Genomic DNA, 23218 nt, shown 5'->3' with positions numbered 1-23218 from the left:
ACCTCAAGATAACAGCCAGTCTTTGACATATACACAATTACATTAAGCATATCACTTTAAAAATAAAACAGCATTATGGGAATCTTTAAAAATGTACCTGGTAATTATAATCAGTTTTCTAAAACCACCAAATTTGTATCATTTATACAATGTTGATAAATTGAAAACACATCACTCTAATGAATTAGTGAACTTATTGAGCTTTTAATCCAGAAAGGAGAACAGAAAACTTCAAGGCATTCCATGCTGTTCATCATTTTTTGGGTAACTCTCAAGTATTGTTCAGAACTTTAAGCAAGTTTTCCTGTCTTTTGGGGGATGGGTGGGAGTTTGAGAAGTAGGGAAAGCCAGATTGGAAATGGTGGAATATTCATAATCAACAGGTAATGAAGCTCTGTTCATATTTCCATAGCAGATGGCTTTCAACAGCGTCACTCCTTTCTCATTATATTCCATTTGTAGTCAGATATGATCCAGCATAGAATGTGTAGAGTCAAGGTCAAGTTTGTGTTGACATGTCCTGAAATGGAAGTGATCCATTTCTGTCTTAAAATCAAAACTATAACCTCTAGCCCTGCTATCTGGGAATATAATTGTTTTAATTTTCTGACCCCTCTGAGCACACTGCTTGTAAATCATACCTCTTTGATGTCAACTCTCGTTTTCAAAGGCGGGCATAACCTGGCTATTTAAATAAACCTGAAATATCTGCAAGTTTGAGTTCATTCTTCTGTGACAATCACTAGAAAGAACATGGGAATAGTTTTAAATCTCTGTGATGATATGCAACATAAAAGGTTACTCGTTAAATAGACATTTTCACATAAGTTTGTATGTGTTTCAGGCTTAATGTGGATGGGAATATTTCAAAATTATAATTTTACATGTTATGCTTTTCATTCAAGAGTCAAAAAAGATGGGCAAAAATCAAAACTCTAAGTAGTCTGTGGTTAAAAATGAATGCAAATTCTCCCATGTCTCATATGGAAGATGTTGTGTCAAATAGGGATCAAGAGAAAGACAGAGTGATCAGGTGAAAGAAAATAAATAAGGAAGTAAAAAAAAAAAGAAAAGAGAAAAAAAAAAGATGAGGAGGAAAGAGTACTCTGGAGAATTGGGTAAAAAAGAAAAGCATTTTTCTAAAAATAATAAATTTAAAAGTTTTATAATAAAAATTATAAGGCTGTGAACAGGAAAAAGGTGCTTTATTTTCTTCTGAGTTCTATTCTGAGTTTGTGAACTTTGGGTGCAGGATGGAGGGTGAGGGAGGAGGGGAGGTGCTGTAGGGAGGGCTGAGTAGAATGGGTTCATGAAGACATAGGAAGGAGTTTAAGAGCAAACGTCGACAACATGCCAAATATAGTATGTAGACATAGTCCTTTAGTTATCCAACCCAAAATTTCAAAATTATATCAAATACAATTCCATCATGTCCCTGGAAGTTGGTAATAATATAGCTGAAGACTGCAGGAAAAAAATAATCTTATATATTAAAAAAATGAAATACTACTCTAAAATATCATCATGATGGCTGAGTGTAACCAATCTCAAAATGGTAATTTAATGGTAGAAGGAAAGAGCAGGAGAAAAGAAAGCTTGATAAAAAATCTTAAAGTTACAATACCGCTAATATATAACACTGGAAAGTCTTTTTTCACCTCTTTAGACCCCACCTTCTATAAAGGAGGAGGCCGGAACAAGGTGATTATCAAGGTGCCTCAAAGATATTCTAAAACATATTCATTTTTCACCCTCATTGCCAAGAAAGAGACTACATTTCTAATTTCAGAGTCTAAAATATGAGATGAACTGAAGTGAATGATTAGAACGAAAAACTGAAGCTACTCTTGCAATATGTTGGAATATACAGCTCTAGAATAAATCACAAATATACTCTCTAGTCTTAGGAGTGCAGGTTTCATTTCACATTTTGACATTAAAGAGAGAACTTAAAAAAATCATGTTTATGCTTTTGAAAAAAATCCTTGGACTTCATTTATGGCTAGAATTTCAATATATATTTTAAAATCAAGATAATTTCCCATAAATATCCTCAGGTTTAAAAAAAGACAGCAAGATGGTTTTTGAGCAATGATGATGTGAAAAGCCTTACATTTCCTTTTCTCTGTTTTCGCACTGTATAAAAATCCCCTCCAAAGAGAGCTGACACTGAGAAACAGTACTTACCACAACAGCAAACTGCTCGGGTTCACATAAATTGTTATAGTCACTCTTGAACTGAGACAGTGAATTTAACTGTTCTTGATCAGGAAGATGCTTCATTAAGTTCTAAAAATTAAAACCAAAAGAAAATATCTTCACTAAATGTGCTTCTTAAATTCTAGGAAAAATTTTTAATAAACTATGGGAAGAAAATCATTGAAGAAGTTAATCTTTAGTTTTATTTCTAGGTAACCTCCCTAATATTAAACCTTAAGCTACATTCTCTGCATCTTGAAAGCAACCAATTTTCCTCTTCTCTATCCAGGGTTATTATATATTCAAATCAAGCAGTACTGAATGTTTATTTGATTAGCTATATAATGGAGAAAGAAGAATTCAACCTATACCAAAGGAACAGCTTTCTCACCTGGATAAATGTGATCAATTACATTTCAGCTTTAGGGAATTAAATGTCAGAAATATCAGGCAAAGCCAAACATATTTTAACACTTCACTCACGGGGATAAAAGAAATCATCATATTGCTACTAATAGGCAAGGGAAAGAATGGAAAAGAAATCAAGGGAATTGTAATGACAGCACTTCCAAGATTTAACCAATATGATTACAGTTTTAATAATAAAACTGAAGATATCTCTAAAACAAAGACAAAGTAACTTTTCTGATGTGAAAGAAAATTTGAAAAGGCATTGAAGACACAGGATGATACACCTTGCAGATGAAAGCGTATAGAGAGAACTTAAGTGCGTGGCTGTAACAGCCGTTTGCCTATATCATCTGCAGCCCAGAAACCACAGGTTCATTTGGTTGTTCTGGCTCCTTTGTCCATGCACAGCCTTTCCCAAGCCACACACTTAGACAACAGAAACACTCCCAATGGAGAAAGACCAAGGGAACACATATAATTACGCTTCCCTGTTAAACCATCCCTTAGACAAAGTCTATATAGATCCTTTGTATCAAAATATAATCGACTATAATAGTACTATAGCGAGTTAGTATACTGATATTAAAATTAAGAAAGAAAAGAGTGGTTGGTGCTCACAATTCCAAATTACACCATCAATAAACTCTGTACAAGCCCAAAGTCAAGTATAAATTATAATTAACCCTACATCATGCTGAATATATTTAAGGAGGAAAAAAACCCCCAAAGGTGTTATTAGTTAAAACATAATGTTAGAGAATGTTACATATCAAAGAGTTAGATCAAAGAACAAGTTTTTGACTCACTGTGTACCTTTGGACATAAACTTGATTGACTGGCCAAAAACAAACAAAAAAGTGGCAATTTAAGATCATCCCTAAAAAAAGTATTCACGATTAATACTATCAAACTGAATAAAAACAATAAAAGTATTTTCCCATATAAACAGAAGTTTCTCTTAGTAGAATTGCCTGAGACCAAAACACCTGGTTATTAATATTTTCTTTTAATCATTCTAGGTGACATCTGATCTATTTGTTACATTGGGCTTCTGGATTTCTTCAGCATCCTTTTAGATAATCATCATATCCCCTTGAATATTTTTAGTTAATATATACTTAAGTTTTAATCTTTCATCACAAATTCATTAATTTTTCACTTCATTATTTTTGCTTTCTAAAGTAATGAAACTATTGTGATTTGTAAGAGTACAGGCCTGACCTTCCTTTGTCTCTCCCTTTATCATGTTTCCCATCCTAAGCTCCTATCGAACTAAATTCTTCATCTGCCCCCACACACCCAGCTTTTCCCTCACACGATCCCTCTGCTCTTTTCTACATACATGCCATATTCAACCTTTAAGGACCCTTACACACAGATATGCACACTTAGCACATTATCTAGTTCTAAAACAATCTCAACACAGCCATATTTATCCTGTATTATAGTTATATATAAATGCCATCTCCCTTGCCACTCCAGAAAGGTAAAGTCTATGTCCAATTGAGCCTAACACCATGCCCTGCACATGGTGAGCACTATGAAATACGTGCTAAATTAATTAATTAAAGACTGATGGGACAAAGGTAAATGGGTAAACAATGAGGTGGAAAAATAACATGCAAAGATGACATCAATACTGACATCTTGTTATATGAATAAATAACTAGATATGCCATAATAAGATCATGACAATGAACAAAGCCTACCAAAATAATGATTATTACAAAGTAATGCTTTTTCCATGCCCTGTTCAAAACAGGCAAGTTCTTCACTTTACAATTAGAAAGTATTTTTAAAATTAAAAACAAGTCTTCAAATAGCATAAAATTCTTATTGTTAATGAATATATGAAGACTTTGCATATGTCCAAACTAAATTTTTAGATTTTAAATTCATAAGATTGGTTTTATATTTAGCAAATGTGGTAACCAGAATAATGCCCCAATCCCACTAAGAGGTTCACACCTAATCCCCAGAACCTGTGAAATATTAGGTAACATGACAAAGGGAATTAGGGTTTGGGATGGAATTAAAGTTGCTATCAGCTGACCCTAAACTAGAGCGATTATCCTGGATTATCCAATGTGCCCAGTGTAATGACAAAGGTCATTAAAAGTGGAAAAGGGAGAGAATAATAGAATAAGAGGAAGATGTGACTATATAAGACAGGAACAGAGAGCTGCAACATTGCTGGCTTGAAATTAAAGGGAGGCATCCACCAGCCAAGGAATGCAGGCAATCATGAGGAGCTGGAAAAGACAAAGAAATGAACTCTTCTCTGAAGCCTACGGAAAGCAATGCAAGTCTGCTAACACCTGGACTTTGGCACGGTAAGGCCCACACCAGACTTCTGTTCTACAAAAATGTAATACATTTGTTTTATAGTAAGTTGCTAAATTTGTGGTAAATTGTTAAAGCAGTAATAGAAAACTAATATATTAATAAATTATATGGAACTGAATGTTCTTAGGACATGAATTTTAAAATGCAAACTTTTTTCCATCTCAAACAACAAAAGCCACGATCATCCAAAATATTCATATAATCAAGTTAAAAGCTACTCTGTAAATATTTAACAAATACACTGTAAAAAATACATATGCGTTAAGTAGAAATATTTTATTGAAGGGACTTGGAAACCTACTCTCAAGAACAAAGCACATTCACGATCAACAGGAATAAAGACAAAATGTAGTAAAGAGAAACTAGTAGAGGAAAAAAAAAAGAAAACTCTTGAAGAAGGTTTGTTGAATTAGGTAGTTTATGAGTCTGAGACTCAGCACAAATCACTGATGGGATTATGTATTACCACCACACTTAGAAGATAGGACAGACAAAACCAAGAAATTCCAAGGATACCACTTACTGATGGATTAAAACATCTAGAATATTTTTAATCAGTTGTTAACACTAACTAATAAGAATAAAAGATAGCAAACTGAAGATATTATTCTTTCACTGTATGATTTGTGGTCTGCTTCTCCAACTTTAAATTCTATCAAGACATGCATTACTGTACCTTATGTATAGAATTCAGCAAGTAATTCTGAAACCATACTAGCATTCGTTAAATAATCCTGTGAGTAGAAAATATTTTAAAAATCTTCCAGCCTTCTGAATGATTCAGAATACCATGCAAACAAATTTCTAGAATTCATGGGAACACAAATGACTCAAGTAAGGGTTGTTAATCAAGGTAACTCTAAATAAAGAGAAAATTCCCTCAGTCTTCTATACCAAACAATAATACACCTTTATAAGACATATAAGCCCAAGAAAAACACATTCTACACGGATTATACAAATAAATTTAAATTAGCATATTACTAGTCTTAACTGTAACAAAAACATAAACATAAGTGTAAAAGTAAACAATCTGCCTTTCAAAAACAGTCATTTGAAATAATTGAAATGTAATCATTTGATAGTATTATATTTAGTTTGCAGTTAAGAGAAGTTGCAGAGCTTTATCTCCTGGCAATGCAGAAGTTATGCTCAAACTAATTATGCAGCAATGATTTTCCAGTTGAATGATTTAGTTTAAGAATTTTGCTTCACTTACAGATTTCTATTTAATGAGAAGTTTGCAATGAAATATTGGAATTTAAGCTCTCTGCCTGTTTGTTTACCTGAATCATAGACTCTGCCAACTGTGTTTCATCCACTTCCAGTATCATCATTCTGATTTCCTCATATGGCACCCGAAAAGAACTCAGGAAGATTGCTAAGAGGAGGAGGAAAAAAAGAGGTTCATAATGAAGAAGGTAAGAAAACAATTTGAGATGTAGTTCTATGTATAAAATCAAAAATAATTCATAAAGTGAGAGATTTTAATTATTTAATAATTACTGTGGGGGAAACTTTCATTAGCACATTTTATACTCTTCTCCAGTTCTAGAACTAGTGTTTAAACAACAGTCCTATATTATTATGCTGGTTCTGAGGTTGATTTTTAATGCTTAGTTATTAGCCTAACATAGGAATGGTGCCAATTTTGATGTGATTTTAGAAAACTGAAATATGTTTAGAACACTATAGAGATATCACATTGTAATGAAAAGAATCATAAAACCCCAATATGTACATGTAATATTTATCTACACATGTGTGTTATTAGCCTGCATAATATCTTCTGGCCTTACTAAATAGTCCAGAAAAAAAAATTTTTTTAAGAAAACTGCTAAGCAGTGCATTAACACTTTTCCAAGTTATAATAGCACTTCACTGTTCAGAAATATTGTAGACAATATGCCAGAGAAATACCTTTTTTATGTAACTAAAGCTTAAATATGCAATATTAGAACACAAATTTCAATGGAAAACTGTCCAAACGGACTAGATGGGATAATATGTTATTACTGAGAATTTCAACATTATTTACATTTTTATACCTCATACATCTTATGCTAAAACACAATGATCTCAAAAGTATATAAGAATATTTTCATAGCATTAGATTTAAGGCTTTTACTGTTTCCCCCCTTATTCTACTAGTATTATTGTTTCTTCTGTCCAGTGAAAGATGTCACTTCTTGAACACACTCAGACCTTGCTACCACTCCCTACTACTTTGTTTTATATACCAAACATATCATTTTATTTGTAGGTATTTTCATATAAAAACACTATTTTACATAAGAGAGAGAAAACATGATCTCTTCTTTCTTGGAGCAAGGTTGTATTCCTGAGGATACCATGGATCAACTACAGATGAACAACGAGAGCACCATCTGTGTTCTTATCATCAGCTTCTTTCACACATTTTGAACTCACACAGTCATAAATGTGGGATAATAGTGCTAGAAATTATAAATGTGTATAATCCTCAATATCCCAAGAATAAGAGGGAACAAAGGAGCTAAATTATATTGTAAAAGATAGAGATTAGTGGAATTATAAAAGGATAACCCCATACTAGACACTAGAAAGCACAAAAAGATAATAACTATATGATCTCAAAGAGATAATCAATGAATAACTGATATAGAGGGAATAAAATCTAAATCTGTACATCATGTAAAAACAAGTTGCATATGATTGTAGGATTAAATGTAAATATTAACAAACAGGAATACTAAAAGAAATTTAGCATGGCAAATTAGCTCTTTTATGGTTAGAGAAGAACTTCTTAATCATAAAAATCAGTGAAAAACATGAAAAGATTGATATCTGACAAAATAAAAAGAAAACACTGAAACAATTAAAAGCGCTTAAAACAATTAAAAAGCAAGGAAATTGGGGGGATGAACCTGCCTCAAAATTCAGAGAGCTTTCTCCCACTTCATTTAGAATAGAATGAGGTCCAAATAGGAAAATGAGGAAAATGTATGAAAACTCAAAGGAATAAGAAAAAAGTTACAAAAAAATATATATGTTAAACATCAGAAGTAAGCAAATTGAGAAGGCAAATTGTTAAGATAGTACCTGTATTGCAAACTTAGAAAGATATAAGATTAATCAGAATCCTTAAAATTCCCTTTGAGAGACAGTAAATTCTACTCAAGAAACCTAACCATTGGACACAATAACAAAACATAGAAAAGGTTATAATGTTAAATGGAAAGATTAAAAGGAAAGAATTACACTGAGGCATAATATAGTAATTGAGAGAAAGAAATTATAGTTTTGTATTTCAGGCAGCATGGCAAAGTGGACAGAGAACCTTGAACTATTTTTAAAAAGTTATTTTTTATCTTAATCTTAAATCTATTTCTGAGCCGTAGTGAAAGAAAGGAAAATAGAAATCCTGGAGAAAATGAAATAATTACTTAAAGAAATGAAAGAAAAGTTTGAAACACTGGACAGGAAAGAAAAGAACATTAATAAAAAGAAACAAAGACTTGAGGGAGAAAAAAACTTTAAAAATAAAAATATATATATTTAGCTACTGAAATAGAAAACCCACATGGATTAGACATCAGATAAAAGAGAAAATTGGTGACATAGGCAGAGAAGCTACCCAAAACACAAAGACAAAGAGATGGAAAAGTACTAGGTTAAGAGACACAGAAGATGAGTAAGGACACCTAAAAATGTCTTCTTGGAGTTCCAAAAGGAACACATGCACATACACACACGCATGCACACACACACACACACCACAGAAGAAGCATATTTAAAGAGAAAATGTCATTTTCCAGAATTTTAGAGAGAGACAAATCATCAGAACAAGGACGCTCAACAAGTCCTAAACATAATTTTTTCTTTAAAGCTACATTAGCTTCTTGTAAAACACTAAGCATGGGAGAGTTTGTACAGTGGGAACACTCAAGCTTTGAGACTGGAAGAGAAAACTGGTACGAATGCAGAACAGGTATATACTTAGGGTAGGGGTATACTTAGAGAAAAGCCAAACTTTTTCTGTAAATGGCTACATGGTAAATATTTTAGGTTTTGTGAGCTATACAGTCTGTCACAACTACTCAACTCTGCTATTGCAGCCCAAAAGCAGCCATAGATAATATGTAAAAGACGGCCCTGGCTAAGTTCCAATAAAACTTATTTAAAAAAACAGGCAATGGATGACATTTAGCCTGAAAACTATAGTATGCCACACCATTAGTATCACCAAAAGTAGGAAACAACCCAGAGGTCGAATGAAATAAAGTATAATATTCAAAGAATGTTATACACACTAAACTGCAATGAAAATGAATACACTATAGCTAGATGCATTAACATGGTATGATTTTATACATGTAATATTCAATATTAGTCAAAACCAACAACTTATTGTTTAGGAACATGTACGTGGTCGGTAAAACTGTAGAGAAAAAAGGAAGGGAATATTTAACCCAAGATTCAGGATAAGGTTACTTCTCACAGGAAGGGGGATAAGATTAGAGAGGGTCGTATATAAGTCTCTAAGTATTAGTAATGTTCCATTTCTTTAGGTATGAATGTTTGATTTATATATCATGCATTTTATATATTCTCTCATATGTGTAATATGTCATAACAATATATTTAAAACAAATTTAAATGAATAATATGAAAACAAAATGCATCTGGTAGAAAAAGGTGACATACTGTGTGGTAAAGGATTAAGTTTACCCAAGTAAGGTCTGGCTCCTATGAGGTACTCTGTAAGCCCTTGGAATGCCCTGTGTGATAACAGTGTCTTTGTTTACTGAGGGCATTCACTGGACCACACCAGACAGTCTATGCTAATAATGTGATTTATGGTGGGGGCTTTGGGTCACACAATATTAGCTTGAACTGTGGAGGGGCTGGGAACTAAGGCCATCATATGGGGATTCAGCTATAATCAAGACCCAGTAAAAACTCTGAACACCAAGCCTAGGGTGAGCATCTCTATTGGCAATAACCTGTGAGAAATGTCACATATCGTTGCTGGGAAAAGCTACTACTGTCCATGGCTCCACTGGGAGAGGACAACTACAAACTTTATGCTTACAACTCTCCTGGACTCTGCCCCACATGCCTCTTCCCTTTGCCAATTTTAATCTGTACCATTTTGCTGTAATAAACTATAACCATGAGTAAAACAGCTTTCAGTCAATTCTGTGAGTCCTTCTAAAAAATTATCAAACTTAAGAGTGGTCTTGGGGACCCCCAAATTTGCAACTGGTGTCAGAAGTGAAGGTAGTCTTGGGGACCCCCTAACTTTGCAAATAAAACAACTATATGATCTCACTTATACAATTATGTAATTATATAAACATAAATAACATAATGTACAATTAATAATACATGTTTAACAACATACAATAATACATGAAAGAAAAAATTAAATGTGAATAGAAAAATCTATTTTGCAGACAGACGTAACTTATTCCTTAACTTTCTTCTATATTTGTAATTCATCCACTACTTTCAGGTATTATTCCATAATTAACATATATATTAAACAGATATATTTATAAAGATTGAACTACGGTTTTTTTTATAGTTTATGAATAAGTTTTGGGGAAAACATTTGCTATAACTAAGGGCAAATAAACTACAGAAGAGTTGAAAATGGCCTAATGCATAACACACAAATCAGAAAACAAGCATAGACCTTTAAAAAGAAAAATTTAAAAGTTATTGAGAATAATGAGATACTCATTTAAAGCTTAAAAAATATCCATTAAACTGAATCTTTGTACTAACATGCATTTTATCCTTCAAAATGTGATTATATTGATCCCAGTGGGAAGCTTTGAATGCAGTGAAGGGGTGTAAAGTGTGCAGATTTTGGAACCAGTCACACATGTTTTCTGCAAGGGAACTTATAAATATTTAAACCTTTACATTAATTCCTAGGTTTCAGGGTTCCTCCCTTTATAGCTCTACTACCCACTCCAAAAAATCTGGTAAAACATATGAACCTTGTAAAACTCCCGAGCCATCTCTTGATCCTAGAATGGCTAGAATTATATCTGTTACACTGAGCCCAGAGTCTGCCAAAACCTTTACAAACTCAAAATATAGGGATCCCAACCCACCTTTAAATAAATAGGTAAATAAATCTGTGGATTTTAGATCCTTTCCTCAAAACTCTGTGAAATATTTCAGTTAAGGGAAATCTAAGAGAAAGTATCTTAGATTTCTAAGTGATATGAGAGTCTTGTCACCATCACAAGACTCTTCTCAGAATTCAGTATCTCAGAAGACTCTGAATTTCCTAGACAAAAACCAGCTGTGAATCAGACTATAATTACAGTAAAGATTATAGGCTGCTAAAGCTTCTTAAAGCTTAAATCATAACACTTGCTACAATCAGAGAGGGTAAGAAAAATCTGAGATGGATTACCTCATAATATGACGACCTGGTATGAATTCTGACCTTTTGATCTTATACTTTAAAACATGTATAACAATTAAATGAATGGATACATATGCCCTAGCTACAGCAACCCAGACAACAATGTCCTTCTTTATGATAATATAATTTTGTTATCTCTAAACAGGAATAAATATGCCCTATACCTACAGGCCATTTTCAAAATCAGCAATCTTTTTCAAGTCACTAAACTGCTACACCCACCAGAACTGCTACACTGAACTGCTACCAGAACTGCTACACCCACCTACTTACAATGTCAATACTACTACCTACAGTATGATGAGACTGTAGTAAAGGTTAAAGAGCCAAATACAGAACTAGCACATCAGCTATTACAATTAAATTTGAAATCCCATTTAGCACATGTGTGTAATATGTAAGTAGAACCCTATTCAACAAGTCAATTATTCAACTTTGAGATGGCTATTTAGGCTATCTAATCATGGCTAACCCATCTAAAAAGAAATATACTCAAAATGATATTTCTTTAGGACACCTACCTAACAGGACAATTTGTAACGCAGGTCATAAACATTTTTTAAGACAAAAATCATCTTTCAAATCACAGAGTATAGAACTTTTTGACATTATCTAAGTTACTAATGCTTTTAACAGAGACAATGTTCCTTTAAGAGGGAAATTCCCTGAAATATCTGTATCACATAACAAACCCCAAAATTTCACTGGTCTAACCTCCCCTGCAAAACACATTTCTAATTCAGACTACATGTCCATCACATACCAGGAAGACAGGCTCTTTTACTTATCACCCTCATATCGGGATGATGAACACCACTCTGGGTGTGGGGCAGAGAGCTCTGGAGCTGCTCCCATCAGCAATTAATGCTTCCACACAAAAGTTACCTCATCCCCACTGATATTTTCATTGGCCCAAGCAAGTCACATGGTACCACCTAACTTGAAAGGGGCAGTATGTGCCCAGAAATAGAAAACTGTGTATTGGCCAATAGCACTAATGTCTGCACACTACCCATGGGGATCCTGTCAGGCTTACACTGCAGAAAAAGAGATGGCCCTCTGCCATAGTGAGTTGCAAAGCAAGAGGGTTCCAAAGCTTTCACAAAAGAAATGTCAACTCTGTCTTCTCTGTACACTAACTTAACTCCCTCTTTAATCAATAGCATGGATCTTTATCCTCTCATCAAGAATTGTTTTGTCCCAATACTTGCAAAAAGCTCACTTAAGGCATGTAATAATTGAAAAGCAGACTAAAAGCCATGTTAGCTCTTCATGCCTCTAGACTCTCCACATTTTATCCCTCTTATAGCAACAGAAAAGTAATATATCCAGATCATACTATCTCAGTTCCAAATAGAACTATCCTTGATGCATTTAAGATGCAGTTAGAAATCAGTCAGAAGCAAAACCATTTGCCCTCTTCTCCCACAATAATTCAGTCAGGAAAACAATTCAATACTAAGAATTTAGCTCCTGTAACAATAATTAAATCTAAAGTATTTCCAGTCAGTACTTTTGAGGAAAGGCTTTGAACTGCTCAGATGGGATAACAGAATTCATTTTAATCATCATCCTTATTTCCATTAACATTCCAACCTCCTTTGTGTGTGATCAAGTATCACAAATAATAGAGATTCAGCAGTATAGAAGAAATAATCCACTACCAATTTTTTTCAAAATATTATGTCATCACCTAAATTCCATAATTCTTTACTGTTATACTTAAAAGAAAGACTTTAAAGGGTAGGTCTCTTTTCAGTTACGGGAAATATATTTCCCTTTCTTAGTTTTATCTTCTAATATGCATTAATCTTTTGAAGAATTTAACTCATAATTTACCTAAAGGAAAGGAAAATTATCTTTGAATTTATTATAAATGATAATAATAAAATTAACATAAAATGAAAAGCGAGTCAAAAAGAAAATGAAATAATTTAAAGGAACCAGTGTGTTCAGTGGTAATTTAATTGTATTGAAATCTGATACTTACAAAGGTTCTGGGCAACTTTAGAATCTAGAAATTTAAGTTCTTTAATTCTTTTCTTAATAGCTTTCTTCTCTTCAAAATCTTCCTCTTCTCTTCTCTCTGTAAAACCAAGGATAGATCCATGTTAAGGGTGGTAGGCACTTAATTGCCAAAAGACACGATATGAACTTTGTCATAAAAGAATCTAAAAAAAGATATAAATCGTTTCAATCAGTTATAAAAATAATAGAATAATAGATATCCAAAGACCTAAACTATTTCAGATGGGGAGTGGCGGCTCTTTCCCTAGAAAAACTACTAAGAGTAAATATTTAGAGGTATAAACAGCAAAAACAAAAACAAAGCTGATGGGCTTCCCTGGTGGCGCAGTGGTTGAGAATCTGCCTGCCAATGCAGGGGACACGGGTTCGAGCCCTGGTCTGGGAAGATCCCACGTGCCGCGGAGCAACTAGGCCCGTGAGCCACAACTACTGAGCCTGCGCGTCTGGAGCCTGTGCTCCACAACAAGAGAGGCCGCCATAGTGAGAGGCCTGCGCACTGCGATGAAGAGTGGCCCCCGCTCGCCGCAACTAGAGAAAGCCCTCGCGCAGAAACGAAGACCCAACACAGCCAAAAATAAATAAATAAATTAATTAATTAAAAAAAAAAAAAAAAAAAAGCTGATGTGCACTATGGAAACCAATGCTATCAGGTGAAGAATAAGTACAGTTAGCTCCTTTGAACAATGTACAGTACACAATTATAAAAGTAAATGTATTACACTTAGGATAGGTTAAGAAGTTAGCTCTAAGAGTGCTAAACAAAGACAAACACCTAACTGTTCTACGTTTGATATACCTTGTTCATTTAAAAAGACAGCTCATATAAAACTCGAAGAGTAGAATGTTTACAATTTGTTTTCCAAATCTTTGAAAAATATTCAAATTTTGATACTCAACCTACTTTATCTGAGCTTTTAAAAATCAGCAAATGCATTTAACCTCTCTGTCCTTGCTAAAAAATAAGTAAGAGAATAAATACATCATGCTAAACAACAATATATGAACTGTGATTATAGCACAGCACCTGACAGTCAAGGTTAACAGCTGTAACCAATAAAGTGAACCTGTCTTCTTTCCTCTCTTTTGCATATATTGACAGCACTTCTGATGAAAGTAAGTCATCTTTACAAAATTAGGATCTTGATAACAAAGAACAACGGATCAAATTGTTTAGTTAGATACGTACAAATAAATCACTAATGTTGAGGAAGAATAACTTCGAAAACAATCTTCATATACAAGATAGCACATTATAATTAAATTCTTTGTATATCAGAAAAGCATTATAATTACATGTTTGGGTACATAGTGTGAAATAGGGATCAAATTTTATATTTTTCAAAATATTTATTAACTAAATCATTTTATGAATAATCAACCATCTTTCTCAACTGATTTTATATTACACTTTTATTCTATGTGTTTTCCTGGACTTCTAATTCTGCTCCATTGTTCCATGTACTACTCTTGTGCTATTATCATTCTGTCTTAAGCACTATAGGATTTATGATATATCTTACTATATAATTGGCTGTTCAAATTACTTTTCTTCCTTTTCTAAACTTGCTTCACTTTTCTCATTTATTTTTCCACAGGAACCTTAGAGTAATTCCGAAGTTCCAAAAATAAAATCCACTTGAATTGTATTTGAATTGCAAGGTATTTGTAAACAGATTCAGGCAAATTTGATATGTTGACAATTTCTAAACTTCCTTATCATGAACATGACATGTGTCTATAATTTTTCAACTTAACACAGCACTCTGCATAGGCATCCTGTATATTTATTGTTAGTGTTAGGTATCCTAAGTATGTCTATTACACTCCTATTATACTCCTAGGGGGTATTGGTTAATTCTACATTTCCCCACTATACTTTGCAACTAGTTACTGCTGGAATACAGAAACTGCTGAATTTTGCATATATGTTTTATAATCATTCACTTTACTTATTTATTCTTTCATTCAAATAAGAAGTATTTATTAAGCACCAACTAAAAGAGACCATACTAGACAAAATGGAGATGTCTTGGCCTCAAAGAATTTAAGGACCAATCGAGAGGACTGCAAAGTAAATGGCAATTACAGTACATAGATATATCTTCAGTGTTTGGGTAAGAACCACAGGATACTAAAGAAAATTAACCCATACTTGCCAGGGATAGTCTTCATTGAATGAATGATATCTAAGTAAAAGCTAGAAAGCAAAAAGAAGTTAGCCAGGTGAGAAAGTTTTAGGGTGCGGGAAGGAAGGACACAGACAGATAATGGAAAGATAGTGTTTCAGGTTCTGCAAGAACTTGAAGGGCACAGAAAGAATTAAGAATAATAAGAGCTGGACTTCCCTGGGGGCGCAGTGGTTAAGAATCTGCCTACCAATGCAGGCGACAAGGGTTCGATCCCTGGTCCAGGAAGATCCCACATGCCACGGAGCAACTAAGTGCATGTGCCACAGCTACTGAGCCTGTGCTCTAGAGCCCGCAAGCCACAACTACTGAGCCTGCGTGTCACAACTACTGAGCCCATGCTCCACAATAAGAGAAGCCACAGCAATGAGAAGCCTGCACGCCACAACGAAGAGTAGCACCAGTTCACCGCAACTAGAGAAAGCCCGCGTGCAGCAACGAAGACCCAATGCAGCCAAAAATTAATTAATTAATTTTTTTAGAAAAAGAAGAAGAGCAAAGAATATTGGGTGTAAATAAATGACACCAGAAATTAATCAGACACCAGATCATGCAAGACCTTTTAAGCCATGATAAGAATTCTGGCTTTTATCCTCAGAGCAATGTGGAGCCAGTGAAGGCTTAAGTATGAGAGAGACATCAAAAGAACTGCATTTTAGAAAAAACTCAGCCTGCTGAAAGTGAATTGAAAGAGTGGCAAAAATAATGGTAGAAGGGCAAAACAGAAGGGAGTTGTAGTAATCCAAATGAGAAAAAAATGGGACCTCATCCAGACCACCAGGATGGAGAGAATGGATGAGCCCTCAAAGCAGAATCCAGTCCAGACCCATTTCCTGAGTTTCAACTTGACTATCCAACTGCCTACTCTCACACCTCTACTTGGATGTCTAATGGGCACCTTCAACTTCACGTGTCCAAAACCCACATTCACACACCTCCATGCTGCTCTTCCTGGAATTTTCCTCATCTTAGAAATGGAAATGCTCTTATTGCAATTGCTCAAGTCACAAAGCTTGAAGTCATCCTCTTTCCATTAACCCAAAACTACATTTAGTCCATCAGTGAACCCCATCAATTCTAACTCTAAAATATTCACTAAAATTTAATATTTAATATTAAATTTAAAATTTAATATTCACTAAAATAAGCGGGGGCTACTATACTCCCCCGCTTGTGGCTACCATCCTTTCTCACCTGGATCGCAATTGCTTTCTAACTAGTCTCCCCATTTCCAAGCTTGACCAACTGCAGTCTCTTCACCACAACGCAGCAAAAGACTCCTGTTAAACCTTAACAGAAAAGGTTTACTTCTCTTACTTCCTTATACAGAATAGCACCCCGACCCCCGCCCAGTATTCTCTATCACCATCACTCTGCCTTTTTTCTCCTCCAAAGCACTTACTCCTCACATATCATAAATCTGATACTGTCTCTCTTCCCCTATTAGAAAGCAAGTTGTTAGAGGCAGGAACTTTGTTCACCGTTGTATATTGAGCACCAAGCCTGGAACATAGCAGAAGCTCAGTAAATGTCTGTTGGATGTATGTATGTAGGTATGTATGTACCTGCAGACTAAAGGAGAAAGAAGGGTTTAAGCAACCAGGCAGATGATGATGGTGCTGTTTATTTAATTCAGCAACAAATGAGGAACAGTTTTGACCTAGTCCAGTTTTAAACATGTGTAGTTTGAGGAGCTCTTTTACCTCCACATGGTCATGTACAAGAGGCAGCTGAATGTACAGAAGAGAAACCTGAAACAGTGATACAGGTATCAGTCCTAATAATTATTCTACTGACTGTCACAGGTTCTCCAGGTTTCAGCAAATAATGATACATTTGTCTCCTTATTGCTAGTATTGAAATCTTTTCCTTGTCTTGTTATATTGGTTAAAATTTTCAGATGAAGGCGAGTAAAAATTTTATTAGTGAACTTCCTTTCCTTAACCTGACCAAATGGCAATCCTTTACTCTTTAGAAGATGTATACATTTTATTTTCCTATCTTTATCCTCAAGAAAAAGGCTGATTCTAAGTTTTTAAAAATCAGTTTATCTCTCAACAGCAGTAACCTGTCACATTCTGAAACATTTTCTGGTCTACATAAAGAAAAAAGTCAAAGAAATGAATAACCTTAAATTTTAAATAATATTGACTGAACATCTACTAGGCATTGCACTGAACACTTTCTGCTGCACTTGCTTATATAATTCTCATAAGAGTAATACTATTTCTGTGACTACTATCATCATCATCATAATCATGATGAGAAAGATAATGCTTAAGGTAAGTAGCTTTAAAAGCAACAGATCTGATAAAAGAATAAGGGTCACTACACTTTGACTCCAATATTCTTTCCACTAGTTGTAAAATATGTTAGGTGTCACATTAAAAAAAGAAAAAAGTTTATCTAGCAATGTTGACCACTTCAACCTGCAAATCAGAAACTGAAGCAATTTTAACCAATTCTGCTTTTTTATAAAGACGACAAATTAGACTCATTGAGTTTAATGTATCAGCATACCCATAATGCAATGAAATCATGGCTTTCCTCTCTTCTCTGCTCCATATAGTCAAAGGATGGCTGGGGAAAGATGGAATGGAAATAGGGTAAAGGGAGGAAGAAGCAGAGTTTTCTAAGATAGAAAACAAGATTCAAAAAAAAAAAAAAACAGGTAGAAATATGCTTATGTAGATATGAAACCAGATAATCAGTTTATTATCCAAACAGACTGATTTGGTTAAAATCTTTCATACTGAGAAATAATGAAAAGTACTGCTGGGGAAAAAAATACAGCCAGATAATGGACTGCCTCAAATCAGAGTAAAACCAGTGAAAATGTTTATGCAAAGGTCACTGATAAAGCAGGATATACATGTTGACAACAACAGGGATGCATTAAAGAGGAATAAGAATAAAGGAGGCTATTTAGCAGGAATGAAATTTTTTCACAAAATCCTATTTCAGTTTCCCATGCTGACAGTATCTCTGTGGAATACTAGCCAGGAGAGTGCAGGGTTCTGCAGGGAACTCAGGCTTGGAATCTCAATGCCACGTTCTGCATCCTGGCCCCACAGAGTACTATACACAGTCCACTGCGGCTTACATCCCTCACCTGGAGACACTGGACCTCTAAGGACTTGTGAGAATGAAGTGAAATGATCATTACCTTCCTGAAACCATCCCCTACCTCTGCAGTGACAGAGAAATAAGGGATAAGAAACAGAGTGCCTGACCACAGCTCAGGAGCCCAGAGGCGAGCACAGTTTAGACTCATCCCATCCACTGGTGGAGCTCCTATTCTAAACCCAGTACCAATACATTTTCACTAAAAGACTAGCTCTCTTCAAGTATGAGCCATAAAGTCAGATTATTAGTGCCATCTGTACTTGTGGTCTAGCTTTTCTGCCATTATAAGTCCGTGTTTAACCTTACTTCCTAGAGATGTTGAGTAAGCCTACATTTTTCCGAGAGAAGATTAATCCTGTTCAAGAATGGTTCTGATCACTAACACAGCATATGCCGCATTTCATGAGGGTTTTATGTCACAAAGAAGTCAAAGATGACAAAACTCTATGTTGCCAAGAGCCATGAACTGAAAAAGTCTTTTTTAATTACATTTTCTCTTTATTCTTTTCCTATTTTCAAAGTTTCAAAAATAGCAGCAAAATTATATAAAGGATCTCCTTTCAAAATCTTTTCTTTCATACTAAATTTTCCATTAAATATCACAGTTCCATGATACATGGTTATACATCTTATTCTAGTTCATTTTCCATTATTTTCTAATCAGATTGATTAAAAATGTGACCTTTTTCTAGGAATAGGATTCCACATAAATTTTACAGTATATTATTTAACCACTGCAAACAATTCTAGAATATGCACAATTCTAGAATATGCACAATTCTCACAATTCTAAATGTGTGAGTAGCTAGTAGAGGCACAAAATGTAATAAATACTATAGTTTCTCTTTCCACAGTTGAGTATTTCAAATCAGTAAATGTGACTAATAATTTTTTATTCTATTTTTGTCAGAGCTTCCTGGGTAACTATCTTATGACAATGTTTTTAAAATACTAAGCATTTTAATTTTTTTTCTGGTTTTCATTTAGTACACGTGCTATTAAATTTTACATGTTGTATGTTTAAAATAAATTACCTTTTTTTTGTTCATTAGATTATTATAGCACTAGCCTTCAGAGGATAAAAGGAAGTGACTGAATGATTAAATAACCATTCTCTATGACACTGAGAGAAGCCAATAAAAATCATCTCAACTACAGAAATAAAGCAAACATAAATCATATGATTAGGAAATGAAAACTGAGGCCTACCACAACCTTCAAATGGGGTGAAAGGTGGGGGCAGGGAGAGAGCTATAAACTAGAGATTATTTGCACAGTTGTGGTTGTTTTTCTTCCTGACTTTTCTAACTACTGAGGTTCTAAGAGGCCAATAAAGAGTATCAAAAATTTATTGGGCTGAAATTTAGAAGCAAATAGACCTTGAATATGAAGTTTAACTACCTCATCTATCAGTGAGGAAACCTAAGTAGAGAAAATATGAGTTACTTGCCCGAGGTCACACAAAGGCCTCAGCTGTCACCAGATCCCAGACAAGAACACTGACCACTGCATCACAGGCCCAGAGAAGCTCTGGGGCAGGGAATCTGCAGCAGGAAAACAGTCTGCAACCAATCACATAAGAGGAAGTTAACTCCCCAAGCGTTGCTTTTTCAGGTAATGGAATTTTTCCATGCTGCACATGTTCACTGGGAGAGTAGGTGAGGCAGTGAGTGGACCTGGGGAAGGAAGAGAAATGCTTGGTCTCCTGAACACAATGAGCAGAATTTAAAGTTATGGGGAAAAACTATACTTCCAAAGGGAAAGTCGAGAATTCACCCATCACTACTCTCACATGGTGGCTCCCTTTGGACGAGGATCAGTTATTCAGCTACATGGGGTGAATGGAATGGACCTGGGAGTCTTAGGGGTGGTATTGAGAACAGGTGAATGGCTGAGAAAAGAAAGCAGATTTCTTAGAGTTAGTACTGTTGGAGTTGTGATAGGACGATATGGCTTCAAGGAAGATTTAGGCAGCTCGAAGACAGAAGATACAAAATACATAGAAAAAAGTGAAAACTTGGAATAAATTAGCATTTTTTAAGTTGGCACTATCCCCTTGGCAAAATATCAAAGTAAACACTTTGGTACTGAAGACGATAATTGTATAAATAGCTTTACTCACATCTGATCTGTCAAACCCAGTTTTAATATTTCTAGGCACAAAAATAAATGGCTATGTGCCTAACTGCACAGAAAATAAATAGGGCAGAAACAAATTATTTTTTTACTCAAATATTAATATATGACTGCCATAACTAATCAGAGCATTTTACTAGCAAAAAGATGTCTGTTTGGCAACCCAAGGCTAAGAATTATATAGGATATAAGAAGACTAGTTGAAGCACTAAATATAATCTTATGGAATAGATGATTTCAACACCAGTAACGATCAAAAGTATAGCAAATAAATGTACATTTCTCTATACGATTAGAAGACAAGGGTATAAAACAACTTTTCTTGAAGGATTTTTTCTCTATAACTCAAGTCCTATATGGATAAGGGAGAAGGATTTCACTACTTAACAAGCCTTGAACTAGAGGTGTAGCTAGATTTTTTTTTAAATGATGTACAAAAGGATTATTAAGGCATTGAGAATATACTTTATAAAAAACTTAAAACGTATACTTCAAAATGATCACATGATTTCTACATACGTAACTAAAAGCATTTGTTTTCTACATCTCTTTTTCCTATATGAAAAAACAAGCTGATCAAAACAAACTGTTATGGAAACTACTTGATCTCTAAGGACCTTTGCCACCACAGAAATTAGCAATATCGCTCATCTCAAAAGTATTACCACTACAAACTAAAAGAACCACTTTCTTCAGGTTCCCTTGGGTGTAAACACCCCTTCGTGACCAAAGACTTAGATAGCAGAAAAAAAGGAGTTCAAACCAAATAAAATTATCAACACCCTTCAAAACCACATATTCAACAACTTTTTTTAACTTAACAAGCTTTGCTGGGGTGAAAAATAAACCTAGGACAGTTAAGCCTATTTATCATGTATATCTTAGTGTTAACTGTTTTAATTAAATTAGTTACAAATTGAGATGAGTTTTGATTCAATAAACCATAGGTATGAGGGAAGAAAGTAAAAGGAATCATGAAAAAGTTAAACACTCAGCTACCAGAGAATGAAGCCCATTCTCACATGATCTTTCTTGGCTCATCACAACTTCTTATAAAAACATCCCTTAATTGTATCCTCAAAATCTCCCCACTATAAGGAATGTTTCTAGAACCTACCCCTATGAATTATTTCTGAATGTTGCTGTTTCCTGGTCATGGAATAATATGTGTATTCCTAAAAAATAATTTTTCTAACTATTGTTTTTGCCAGCACAAGCTACTCCCATATATCCTTTGATGATATTAGAAAGTAGAAATATACCTCTGCTAAAGAAATTACAAAGCAAAGACTAAAAGTTAATGTATGACATGCTAATGCATACACAAGAGAATCAACTGAAGGGGGAAAGAACCCTATTATGAAAAGAATGAGAACTCAGTGTACATTCCTAATTTAAAAGAAGGATTAAGTCCAAATGAGGACACAGGTAATTCAGGATATCTAGCATGCCGTAGAATGGAAAGACTTAATAAGCCAACTTATTAGTATTTGTACACACAGTGCTAAGTAACCTTGGAATAGAAAAAGTAACAATAAATTATATTAACTGACAGATATAAAGCAATGCCATATTAAATAGGGAGAAGGTCGATGCTCTCACCCCCTCTTTCGAGAACACCGGAATCACAACTAACTGCTGAACAATCATCGACAGGAAGACAGTGGAACTCACCAAAAAAGACACCTCACATGGAAAGACAAAGGAGAAGCCGCAATGAGACAGTAGGAAGGGCGCTATCACAATAAAATCAAATCCCATAACTGCTGGGTGGGTGACTCACAAAATGGAGAAAACATGTGCCACAGAAGTCCACCCACTGGAGTGAAGGTTCTGAGCCACACATCATGCTTCCCAACCTGGGGGTCTGGCAACGGGAGGAGGAATTCCTAGAGAATCAGACTTTGAAGGCTACTAGGATTTGATTGCAGGACTTCGGCACGACTAGGGGAAACAGAGACTCCACTCAGGGCACACAAAATGTAGTGTGTGCATCAGGACCCAGAGGAAGGAGCAGTGACCCCATAGGAGACTGAACCAGACCTACCTGCTAGTGTCGGAGGGTCTCCTGCAGAGGTGGGGGGTGGCTGTGGCTCACCAAGGGACAAGAACACTGGCAGCAGAAGTTCTGGAAAATACTCCTTGGCCTGAGCTCTCCCAGAGTCCGCCATTAGCCTCAACAAAGAGTCCGGGTAGGCTCCAGTGCTGGGTCGCCTCAGGGCAAACAACCAACAGGGAGGGGACCCAGCCCCACCCATCAGCAGACAAGCAGATTACAGTTTTACTGAGCTCTGCCCACCAGGGCAACAGCCAGCTCTACCCACCACCAGTCCCTCCCATCAGGAAACTCCCAAAAGCC

At 35.0% G+C, this 23218-nt stretch overlaps 1 protein-coding gene across 1 annotated transcript in view; it reads right to left on the bottom strand.

The window, feature by feature from the left end:
• Positions 1 to 23218, bottom strand: part of DIAPH3 (diaphanous related formin 3) — a 577679-nt gene that overhangs the window by 286802 nt on the left and 267659 nt on the right. The window contains exons 18-20 of the mRNA XM_057532925.1: positions 13374 to 13469; positions 6243 to 6337; positions 2188 to 2289 (exon numbers count right to left, since the gene is read on the bottom strand). Coding sequence (XP_057388908.1) covers positions 2188 to 2289; positions 6243 to 6337; positions 13374 to 13469 — 293 coding nt within the window. The remainder of the gene's footprint in view (positions 1 to 2187; positions 2290 to 6242; positions 6338 to 13373; positions 13470 to 23218) is intronic.

This window comes from Balaenoptera acutorostrata, chromosome 18, assembly GCF_949987535.1.
Source record: "Balaenoptera acutorostrata chromosome 18, mBalAcu1.1, whole genome shotgun sequence".
Classification (NCBI taxonomy): domain Eukaryota; kingdom Metazoa; phylum Chordata; class Mammalia; order Artiodactyla; family Balaenopteridae; genus Balaenoptera; species Balaenoptera acutorostrata.
The sequence above is the reverse complement of the archived record's forward strand: the minus strand, read 5'-3'. Positions and strand labels throughout refer to the sequence as shown.